The 12,191-nt window shown below is 44.2% G+C and overlaps 1 protein-coding gene across 9 annotated transcripts in view; it reads left to right on the top strand.

Moving 5' to 3' along the window:
- The window catches only part of RASAL2 (RAS protein activator like 2), a 162,958-nt gene that overhangs the window by 69,375 nt on the left and 81,392 nt on the right, over positions 1–12,191 (top strand). For all 9 annotated transcript variants that reach the window (XM_088170342.1, XM_088170340.1, XM_088170341.1 and 6 more), the window contains exon 2: positions 11,511–11,638. In XM_088170342.1, coding sequence (XP_088026468.1) covers positions 11,511–11,638 — 128 coding nt within the window. The remainder of the gene's footprint in view (positions 1–11,510; positions 11,639–12,191) is intronic.

The following is a 12,191-nucleotide window of genomic DNA, read 5'->3' as shown; positions in this document are numbered from 1 at the left end:
TGCAATTGCTCTGCAGGACTGCTAATTAGATGTTACCAGGCCTGTTTCTGCAAGGTTGTGACCTATAAAATTCTGTTTAGCATTGCTGTAGGACAGACATTTTCTCTCCACTGGTTATTATTTATCCTTGCTGAGTTCATGTGTTCTCTTTCTAGGATTTTGGAGAGGAGTACTTGGCTGTACCCTTTGGACAGAAGGGGGTTTGGATTTTCCCGGGGAGCTTTGTGCTGTCAGTTTGCAAAGCAGACAGAAGGGAGGACATTTGGGAGCAAGTGCATGTTTGTACTTAGGCATTAGATGTAAATATAAATTAAAATATAATTTAAAATATAAATTTTTTCAGTATAAAAATCTGGCTTGAAAATACAAATCAGCTAAAAAGCAGTGAGGAGAACAAAACGTTTGGCCTTCATGAGCTTTATATTTTACAAGTTTTGGGGAACAGAGCAGGAGTAAGGAGGAAGAAAGTGAGAAGGTGAGGGTTTAAGGGTAGTGAGTGTTTGGGGGGAGGATGTGGCCTATATTTGTCACAGCTTAAGCTACTGGAAAGAGAATGAAACGTTAAGTAGAGGGAAAACCCAGCTGAAGAATGCCTGAAATACTGCACCCTACCTCCAGATCCTTTTAATTAGCCAGCCCATCCTCAAAGGATACATTAATCATGCTGCTTGAGGTTTGCCAAAAGCATAGGGAACCTGCTCCACCTGTTCAGGTGGTATCTCAGGAGCCTTGAGCTCAGCAGGGCAAAATGTCCAGACCAAGCTGGCCTGCAAGAAATGTCTTTCCCCTGGCACAGGACCAGCTCAGCTGCCTGGCACTGTTACTTCTTCCCGTGTTGCCTCTTTATTCCACAGCTGGTTTCCCACAACTCAGTATCCTAAAGTGGTTGGGGTCTGCTATGGGCAAGGACATCTTCCTCTAGGCTGGATTGCCCCAAGCCCTGTCCAGCCTGTTTTTTTGAAACTTCCACCCAGCTTCTCTGAGCAATACAATGCAGAGTAAGCAAGAAGAAAGAAATCGCCCACTATAGTCTGAAATTTTGGAACAAAATGAAGCTTGATGCTGTGTGGTAATGAGGAGAGCGAAGCACTCTTGATGCCAGCCTGCAGCTCAGTGTCCTGCTTTGACCGTCTTGGTGGTGACCTCCTTATGCTTAACCAAAGGGGATTTTTCTCCTAGCTTCTCTCCATAAACCATGTGCAATAGCTGGATTAAATTACACAGAGAAACCAACCTCACATAACCTTTAACTGAAGGTTAAGGGTAGAGCTGATAAAAGAGGTACTACAGGTCATTGCCATACTGCATTAAATGTGGGATTCAGGTTATTTCCCACAAGACATCAATTTGCATAAATCTAAATATGGCTCAGGATCCCCATTGCACTTTTATAAGATCCAGCCTCGTTCCTCTAAAGTTTTGTGTCATTATCATTAAATTATGAAAAAAGCCCCATCTTTTGTATATTAGTGTTGATTTACTGAGATGCATGAAGACTTTTGAGTTGTTAGTGAGGACAATGGAATGAGGTGCTTTTGCTTTTAAGTAGGTCAAATCAACAAATTCATGTGTAACAACCTGATGGTTCCAGGTTCTTCTGAAAACATTTTGAACATGCTATAAGGAAGCAGAGTGAGTCTGTCTAAATAGCGGGAGGGCTATTTAAAACTAAACTGCAGGGCTTCTTGTACATTATATTTGAATCCCTTGAGGGGGTCCCTTACTAAGTCATTTGTTTTAAGTGGTTAAAATACAAAAGCTAACTTTAGCCTATATGGCTGAATGACCTGGTTAATATGCAAAAACATGCACATTATTGCAGCAGATTTTAGTGTCCTGTGAACTCTCCCTTTGACAAGAGAAATAAACTCCCCTCTGTGAGACATCAGCAGTGCTCACAATTCTTCTTTTCCCTTTTCCCCATAGTCTGAGGCAAGAGAAAACCCAAACTCAAAAGAAGCACATAATTATGTGTGTCTACTCAGGCATCAAGAAACATTCAGGCTGAAAGTAGCTAAAATTGTACAGCAGAAGCTGGCTGTGCAGTGGTGGCAGGGTGAGTGAGTGTTTAAAGCATCATGTGAGATCTTCGTGAGGGTATTTTTACATGTTATTCTTTATTTTTCCCATATTCTTTCTTGTCCTAAACACCACCACACACATTGAGATAGCATAGGGTGGGTTTCAGAGGTGGGGAGTTCAGCAATCCTGCCATTGCTCTGGGAAATGAAGTTTATATGGTGACAATGAAAATACCTGCTTATTGGAAAGAAGGACAAAGGTGAAAGCTTCTAAAAGAGACAGACTGCATGGTGTAGTTCAGGCTGCACTGAAAGACAGCGTGCTTGGTTTTCAGTCGTTCATCTGCAGCTTGTTGTGGGCACTGTCTCATCACCTGCTCCTTTCCCCTGGTTCTTTGTCTCCACGGAAATGCTCCCCTACCTTTGCCTTTCCCATACCTCCTTCTGGAAAAAGCAGAAGGGTCCTGCTCTTTTTAAAGTGATCTGTGACAGATGAATGTCATCTGGCCTATGCCTTCTTGGCAAGGGTGGGGGTAAAGCAGTCTGTGAACTTTGGTGTTGGTACTTTTGCCAAGCTCTGTGCGCTGCTTGTGCCACGCATCTTTAATTTTGACCCCAAGTACACTGGTACATGTTTTTGTGCGTGCACCAAAAATGTGTGCAGGAGCTGAGCAGCTTTTGCTTTTAAATTGTTTTGTTCGTTTTTTTTTTTTTTTTCACAGCTGCCTTGGGCCAAGGTCCTTTTAAAGTTCAGGACGTTTTTTCTTTTGTCCTCTTCCTGCACTGCTGCAAAAAATAAAGAATGAAGAGGGAACAGCCCACTCTGGATGCCTGGTGCTGAAGAGGCTGTGAGATGGAGATTAGGGGTTGGTGAGAGCAAGCACTGCAGAAGGGAGAACAAGGTGAAGGGCAGAGAGCTGGATAAGAAAAGGACCATGCATAAATTAAGAAGAAAAGCTGCAGACTTTTTTTTCCCACAAATAATTAACTTTTCTGCTATTCTCCATTTTCTGCTTTCTAAACCTCTCACGAAAGCCTCTCCTTGCTTTGAGGAGAAGTGTCACTTGAGAACCTTCTCAGAACTTGGCAGCTATGTAATAGGGGCATGTAATCTTTTATAATCCTCTCCACAGGTTTGTAATAACCATTTCTGTTTTGAGATTCCAAAGTGTTTTGTAGGCCAAGTGGGAATTTAACTGTGAGAGAAAAATGTACTTAATATTCAGGAGTAAAGATGAGTGATCCTGGGCAGGGAACGAGACCTGAATAAGAAGGAAGGGAAACTTGCTTAAGCACTGAAGGAAGGGTCACAGCAATGGCTTCAAGCAACTGCGGGTTATTTGAAATCTTAGTTATCCTGGGAACCAAATTGGTTTTTTACACGGACAGCAGCTTCTGTTGTGGTGATGTCATGAGATTTATGAGGCTGCACAATGAGCCACTTGTTTGCAGGGCACAGGGAGGCCGGGCCAAGCACAGGGCGCACCTGCGTGTTTTGTAAGGTCCCCGCCTTGATCGGGTTGTGATTTCTGGTTCCACTCGTTGAGCCACCAAGTGCGCGGTGATTGCCTGCTTGGAAGTTGCTGGCACCGATCCATCTGAGAAGGTGCTGATGTCTTTGACAGGCACATCTTCCACGCTGTGTCCCCTGAACCGGGGTGGGGACAGGGACACAGAGCAAGGCACAGCCGAGGGAAGTGAGGATCAATTACCCTTTGTAAGTTTAGCGTTTAGCAATCGGCTGTGCAGCAAGTAAGAAGCTTAGAGGAGCTCAGTAGTATTCAAGCTAATTGGTAGCTTTAAACTGCTATTAAGAGCTCCCACACCTTTTGTTCAAAGAAGCTGCTCTGTGACAGCAAGCTGGTGCAACTTTCTGCTTTCTAGTCAGAATTACCCTGCCAGGCCAATTTGAGCTTTAGGCCTAATTTTTGCCTCTGCCCTTAGCTCCTTTGCTCTCATTTTTTAGGACATTTTCAAGCAAGAAAGCTTGCGATTGTTGGCACATTCAGCATCTGCTCACTAAACTAGTCGTAAGATTTTAAGACTTGCGGTTTCTTTTTTGGAACAGCTCCATAATTTTTCCTTTTGAAAATAAAATCTCGGTGAAACTGCTCACATGGTTGTGGCCTAACTGAATTTGTGCTCTCGAGCTCCTGCAGAGCCCTTGGGTACCAGGGAACACTGAGGCCTTTTAGGAAATGTCAGAGGCTGAGGGCGTCAAATCTGTTAGCACAGGCCTTGGGAAAGGTTTGGGTTTGGAATTGCATGTGTTATGGGGAAGTGAGAAGGGAAATCTTGGCTGATCTCTGCCGTAGTCTCAGCCCTGGTGTGAAAACTCCAGCTGAGCTGTAGACAGGCACGGTGGTGGCATTGCAGATGCAGTGACTCGGGCCCAAGGGAAGTTGGCAGAGCCGCCTGGGAAGCTCAGCTGCAGGAGTGAGGGTGCTGTACCTTGCTTGCTGCTGGCTGACTCTTGTACAAACAAGTCAGATCTCTCCTAGGGAAGGAATTGAAGGGGTGGGAATGATGTCAGCAAGAGATCCCGTCCTGCTGGGAGATGCCAGGCTTGTTGAACAGTAGCATTCTGTATTTTGTCTCCTGCTGGTTGCAGAGGAGAAAGCCTTTGGTTGCTAAGACATTCACTTATCTGATGGTTTATTCCTTCCCACTTAAAAATTGCTTCTGAAATGTTTTCTTAGTGCAGAAGATTCAGAGGAAATTTAAGAATCTGTCTGGTAGCCCTGATAGTGGACAAAATGTTGATTCTCACTCTTTGAGTTTTAAAGGTTAATCTTTCTTCCTTGGTATCGAGGTGAGACTTCTGCATGTGAGAAATTCTGAGCAGCAAGGTGATCCTTCTCCAACCCCATCACAGATGTCAGCAAAGCTTCCCAGCAGCTGCTGGGTTAAAGCTATGCCTTTGGCTGAGGGCAGCAGAGACACACAGCCCTCATTCAGAGGAAGTGAAAATCCTTCAAACCTCACCTGTAAGCAGTGAACAGCAGATACCTTCAGACTTCCCATCTCTAAATTTTGGGAGATTCCTTCTCCCGGAGCTGACATACTAATTGTAGGGAAATGGAAGCACACCCCAGAAGCATGAAAATTGCCAGTCACATTTCTTTAAGGATGTAGGGCATGAAAACTGTACCTAACTGACCAGTTTTTGCTTTAATCTCTCTGTGACTCCTGAGATTCTTCACTGGGAGAGTGGAAAACCAGTCTTGAGGCTGTGTCTTATCACTGCCACTCAATAAAAGACCAGTGGAAAGTTAATAGATTAAATTGGCAAGTTTGGCCTATACGAGAAAAATTAAAGATCTTGTGAAGATCGTGTGTTGCAATGCCAAATACATTGGAATCTGAGAAAGTCATGGCACTGGTCGTGGCTTCTGCCAGCTTCTAAAATACTGTTTTCACCTACTTAAACCTTTTATGACTTTATTCTGAGGAGAATGGATTTTCCAGGTACTGTTTTGGCTGTAAGCAGTTTGCGTGAGAGCTTCTGAGATCTCTGAAACCTGATGGTTTGAGTAAGCCTTCTTTACCTCCTACTCAGGATATTAGATTCCCATAAGAGAATTTGGTTATCATTGCATGCAGCTGCTGGAGGAGAGCAACTGGATTCAGCTGAATTGAGGACTGGTCATTGCACGTGTACTGAACTTTTTTGAGTGTGGCTGTTTTATGTAACAGGAAGAATTCACACCAGATACTTACCTCTGTAATAACATCCTACATAAATGGTGTGCCTCTCATCCCAAAGGGTCTGCTCACTCTTTCTACACTTAACATGCCACCTGCTGCACCAGGGATCTGTTGCTGACCACTAAAATGTAGGTGCCTCATAGCTGAAATGGAGCCATGCCACAGAGTGATTTACAGGGGAAAGTGAGCGCTGCTGGATCTCACAGTAGCTATGAGAAGCTTCCTAGAAAGGAAGCCCACGTTGTGCTTTGAAACAAAATGGCAAAATTAATGGTGTTGTTTCTAATGTATGCTGGTCATATTTCTAAGTGTGTTGTGATTGAGAGAAAAATTAATCAAGCCTGACAGTATCATGTTTTCTCTGTAGCATGGGAATCTCTGCATTGCCACACGCAGTATGCACTGAATTTTCTTAATATTATACCATTAGTCATGAGAATATTGTTTTCTGTGTTGGTGCAGTGTGGTGGCTGTCTATACAAACTTGGAAGAGGAGTGTCCCTTCCTCTTCCAAGTGAGTTTGGGCATTGTGATAAGTTTCTCTTTGAACAATTGTTTTTGATAATGTCTGTCTGCACCGTTGTGGCCTTGGTTGGATCAGAAACCATTGCACATGGCTGGGAGTTGGTTTGAGAAATAAGAAATGCAAACAAAATCTCTGTATATCAGCATGAGAGAAAATAGAAGTTGCCTTGGTTGTGCTTCCCCCAGCACAACCCACCCTCAGTGGCTGACCTCTCTCAACCTCTGCCCTGTGCAGATGTTGAGAGATTGTCCCTCTTGCAGTTGGGCCAGGATTGCCTCAATGCCTGTGTAGATTTGTAGATCTTCACCTGAGCATCAACAGCTGCCTGAGCTAGGGGCACAAACCCACCCAGCTATGTCACAGAGCTGCTGTTGCTGTTTATTTTCACTGACATTAGTAACTTCTTTTGCAGAAATCCTGCCTTGTTTCAAATTTTGAATGAATGGAGCATGTTGAGGCACTGTGTATTTCCCTTTCTGTCACATCTTTCCCTTGAGTCGTTTCAGGAGCTTTGAGATGGTGGAAGTTTAGTGAAAGGATTTGTAATTGTTATTTATCTTTGAGGCTTCATGTCGGTAGTAAGGCTTGTTTCAACTTCTGCTTAACTTGCTTTATCAAGGCTGGAACTGATGAGTATTCAAACTGGACCGTGTGGTCATGCACAGCTGGGTAGGTTGGGGTTCGGACAAGCTCTCAGATGACAGCACTCAGCTAAAATGCTTCTGTCTCATCCCGTCTCTATGGTAAGTACATAAAACACTATGGAAACATTGACATTGGGCAAGCAGACCTGTTGTCAAAAGGTGTTAGGACTCCTACTAATCTCTCTTCAGGGGAAAAAGAATTCCTCCCAGCGTACAAATTTGGCCAGCACATTAGTTACTCAGCTGCTTGGCAGCTCCTTGTTGGAAATACAAGGAACAGAATATGGACCCTAATAAAGTCGAGGAAAATTTGGCAAGTACTTCCATTAGCCCTTGATTTCACCATAGGAATAGTGCAGTTCAAAAAAAGGAGCTCTGAGGCATGCCAGGGGTGCTGTTGTCATCACTGGGATGGAGGGTTATTTCTGTGTTTTTATTGATGTTATGTAGAGAGTGCTTTTTGGCAGAGACTGAAGGCATGAATTTGCCTTTAATGTAGTTTTATTGGCTTGATTTGTATTCTGTCCTTTTCACTAGCTCTGAGGAGAGAAGATGACGCCTTTCTGGTTGTAGGAGAGCTGTTGGGGACTAAATGACTCTGAAACACCTATTATCTCTTGGAAATAATTTTCTGATTCTACCCATTGCCTGCTTTTTTGAAAATACTCTCCATTCATGGATGCGTTTGGAATTTTAAAGAAAATAATTGTTGCATGTTTGGAATGGAAGCTTTCAGAAATGTTCCCATCTGATAGCACTGTTCTGCTCCATAAATACCACTAAACTGCCATCAGTTTTCCTAAGATGTCTTACCCTGTCTGTGGGGATTAGCTTGGCAGTGGCTGCTGCTTTCCACGTTTCCTCGCCCTGCACCACTCAACACTTGTTGTTGATGTGTGATTATGGTATCACTGCCCCTCTATTTTTCCCCTTCTTTAAAAAGAAGCCCGGTACTTCATAAGAATAATAAGGTACAAGTTGTCATCTGACTGAAAGAAAGGGAGCTTTGTGGATATTTATAACATGGCCAGTGGCATTTCAGAGCCCCAGAGGAAAAACAACACAGTTTCCAGTCTTCAGTGATGTCGGATCTGGCAGGAGGCAGTGGCAGGGATGTACCAAGAAGGGGATTTTTTCCAAGCTGTTACTTAACTGATATTAGCATTTGAAGGCACATAAGGCCTGACCTTTAATCCTATGTGTAGACTTGCTGATCTCCTTACTTGAATGCCTCATTGTAGTGCTGCAGAATGAAGGGATTGCATCAGACCTGAGGGAAAACTTCTGCCACCAGAACTTGCCTATTGAGGTGTGTGGCTGCATGGCCCATCCCACGTGTAACATCTGCATACTCAGAGCTTTCAGATGCACCTCCCTGATCTCTTCTCTAGCTCCTGTCTGAGGTTGCATTCATCAGTGAGTGATCATTCATCTCCAAAGCTCAAGCCTTGTTGTATGAGCTGACAGAGAGTAGCCCCAGAGTTAGAAAGAACAGTGCTGTCCTGCAGTCTTTCTCAAAAGTTTCAGTGTTCCTAGTTACACATGGACTTCCTGCAATTCACTTCTATAGTGATTCAAACCATGGTGCTTTATTAGTTTTTAATCAGTGGGGCTTTAATGGAAGAGGTTGGTGGGTTTCATTACATTCACATGAAGAGTTGGAGCCAAGAATGTAAAATGAAAACCGAAGATGAAGGGTACCGGAAAGCAGAACAGGGTTTGTGAGGCGACCAAGTGTGTATGTGATACTGTGCAAAGTCCCAAAGAGTCTTTTGTCTAAACTGGTGACATACTTCAGAATAAATTTTGAAGTCGCAGCTGTTGTGAGAGGCGCCAAAGATAGCCATGCAGGAGGGCGAGCTGAGAAGTAATTTAAATAGGTGGGACTGACGCACCAAAGCTACGCTGAGGTCTTTGTTGCCGTGAGGTTTCTGGGAACACACATTCCCCATCCGTGTAGTTTGGGATGTGCTTGCAGTGTCAGCCTGGGGAGAGGACTGGAGTTACGGGATCCAGTGCTCTGGAAAACCAGCTTGCTGAAGAGAGCACTTGGTCAGGCTTGCAGGAGTGGTGGGGCTGTGCCTCGACTTGTGTTCAAAAGGACACAGGTTCAAACCAAAATGTTTTCACTGTGGTGCTCTCTAGGGGTGATTGACAGCTCCAGACACTGGCATGGCATGTCGCTCTGCCAGCAGCCTGTGGAAAGCTGTTCTGACGTAGCCAACCCACTTGGCAACAGAGCCATGGCTGGCTCTCAATGTCTGATGACTCAGTTAAGTCCTGGAGTTGTTATTGCAGTGGAAGAAGTCGTTCTGTTCTTTAATTCCTTTGTGCAGCCCGTGGATCAGTTGGATGGTATTCTGCCAAGGCCTTAGTTAGAAGAAATAATAACACAAAGATCTTTTGGGGCTGGGCAAGTCGTGATTGTAGATTCTGTGTTGGAGCAGATGGCCCAGGAGTTTTTTCTTTTGCTATCAGAAAGTTTACCAGCAGTTCCAAATCAGCTTACTTGGTTATTGCTCAGCACAACAGCTGGAGGCACTCTCGCTGCCAGCCCACCCACATGAGCAGGACAGGGCATGCACGCCTTCATCCTTTTCTCCCGCTGCTGATTTATCATGTGCTTTCCTTACCCAGAAGAACAGATCCCCAGAGCTCTCATCTCCCCATTTCTGTTGCACACTCATACCAGGAGCTCATGGCTTCACCCTTCTTGCTCATCTACTCTTTGTCAGGTTTGTCATGCTTAGGCAGGGGTAGGGCTCATGTGCTGATGTTTGGGAAGCCAAGGTCAAAGCAGGCACAGCAGTGGTTTTATTTTACATCTGCTTTGGGTTTTGGTTGGACACAATGATAAATGTGAGTTGCAGTTATGCCAGAAATCCACCTGGAGGGCTCATGTCTGTGAAATGGACTAATACGTTGTGGGAGAGTCTGTTGTGCTCCAAGGAGTTTGCACAAATGCACTTTTGCTTCACAGAGCTTATGATGGTTTCCCTTCATGATGCTTACACTTAGAGTTTTGGGCAATTTTGAGACAGCATTGATTGTTACTCTCACAAACTGAGTTGTGTCAGAGAAGTAATAGTGTGGGGCCTGATTCTGCATCTCAGCTTCTTCCCTGAATTATTTAACCTGACATTAAGAGCACAAAGGTGCTCTTTGTTATTCGGTAGGAGCCATGCAGCCCCCTCCTTTTTCTTGCTTAATGGTTGCCTATTTCAAGCACTTTCCTGAATGATCACAAGAATCTTAATGCAATATGAGATTGAACAAGGGCTGAAAGCCATCTTCCAAGTCTGGCTCTAGAAGCTGACACATCCCTTGCAACGCAGAGGCAAAGTTGCAGGAAGAGAGCATGAAGATGCTGCAGCGTTTTTGATAAAAAGGGGGCACGTGGAAGGTCTGCAAAGAGGAAAGTAAATAAGTAAGGTTAAACCTTAGTCCAGGTTTAACGCTGGCTTTTGGACTGGCTCTCCCTGGAAGGTGCTGGGTGATTGAGGATTCGCTGGCCTCTAGTGGTGACACTCGGGAGAAGCTACAGGAAGCAGCTGTGGTATCTCTGTGCGTATTACTAGGCGTGCTAAAAGGCAAGTAGTGCTACAAAACATTTCGAGTTTGAACACTCCGTTTGCTCCTGAAACACTTTAAGGAGGTCCTGGATTCCTGTGCAGGAATTCCCTTGATTTTTGCAGTGTCTGTTTTAGACCCCTGGGACTTGAGGGATCTACAGTGTCTACATTGAGAAGGGATGATTTTTCGATCATTGCAAGTAAGTTGTATAGAACTAGAGTGCGAGATAAAAATGAAACTTAATTTTACGAAACAACCAAAACCTTGTAAAGAGATGAATCATAGAATGCTAGAATGGTTTGGGTTGGAAGGGACCTTGTTAGTAGTGACAGGCACAATGTCATATGCAGCTCAATCGTGAGAGACTTATGGGAAACTGATTTTAAATTTAATTTTAATAGATCAGGGCTGGGACCCAAACAAGTTGGGTTGTGGTTTGGTTTGTGGTTTTTGGGAGGGTTGTTTGGGGTTTTTTTAAAGTATGAGTTTTTGTCACTGTAGTGTCTGTGGTTAAATGAAAATGCACAATTTCATCAAGTAGGTTCCCCACCAAAAGGTGCTAGCGAGCCCTTCTCGATTAAATGCCAATCCCTTGGAATTTTTCCTTCCCTTCTTAAAGCTTGCCTTCCTTGATCTGTGTCTTCCTTCCTATATCTCTCTATCCTTAGTCTCAAATAATCTACTTTATTAAGATTTAGAGTACATTCAAGGCCACACCCCTTTGAACCATGGTTTTGAGAAGGGAGTGGAAGATTAAGTTTTCATAAGAGCTCTTGGTCTTTTCAGTATATTTCAGCCTTTGACAAAGACATTTCTATTCATCTCTGGTATTGCCATTTTTGTAAGTCATGCTGTAAGTAAATAAATATTTGTAGCACATGAGTGCCTCCCACGATTCCCATTTTTCCTTTTAAAATTCTGAAACAGGCCCCACTAAGCACAGAGTGCAGTTTTGGTTCAGATCTCACTGCAGAACTCTGAAAGCAAAGAAGGTGGTTAATGCCACGTGCTAACAACATCATGATTTTCTGTTCCCAGATGTGAAAGGACCACCTACCCACAGACTGTCCTGTGGCCAGTCCCCCTACACTGAGATGACAACATGGGAGAGGAAATACTGCATCCTGACGGACAGCCAGCTGGTGCTGCTCAACAGGGAGAAGGAGGTGAGACGAGCTCGTGTTGGTGCTGCAGTATTTGCCCTTTGGCCTTCTTTGGTAAAAGGAGAAGGCAGGTTTCTTCATCTCTCGTTTATTTCACTCACAAATCCTTTGGAACGTGTGCAAGGGGGAAAAGGGAACTTTAAAGGAAATTCTTTACTGTGAGGACAGCTTGCCCAGGGTGATTGTGGATGCCCCATCCTTGTAGGTGTTCAAGGCCGAGTTGGATAAAGCCTTGAGCAACCTGGTCTAGTGGGAGGTATCCCTGCCCATGGTAGGGGGTTGGGACTAGATCATCTTTAAGGTCCCTTCTAACCCCTTACCATTCTATGAAAAGGGGAGCTAAGCTATCCTGTGTATGGATGGCATGGTGCACACAGTTACAATCCAGAGGGCCCAGATGCTGGTGGCATGAAAGAGGTGACAGCAGCCAGAGTGCAAACTCCTTCCTGGAGTTCTGCAGCCTGTGTTTGTCTGCCATTGTGTCTTCTTATGTTACTACTTCTTTTAATGGTAGTTAAAGCCACCACAGGTTTGTAAACCTGACTCTTTATGTCAG

Source organism: Sturnus vulgaris, chromosome 9 (assembly GCF_052056855.1).
Source record: "Sturnus vulgaris isolate bStuVul1 chromosome 9, bStuVul1.hap1, whole genome shotgun sequence".
Lineage (NCBI taxonomy): Eukaryota > Metazoa > Chordata > Aves > Passeriformes > Sturnidae > Sturnus > Sturnus vulgaris.
This window is presented reverse-complemented; position numbering and strand designations above follow the sequence as displayed.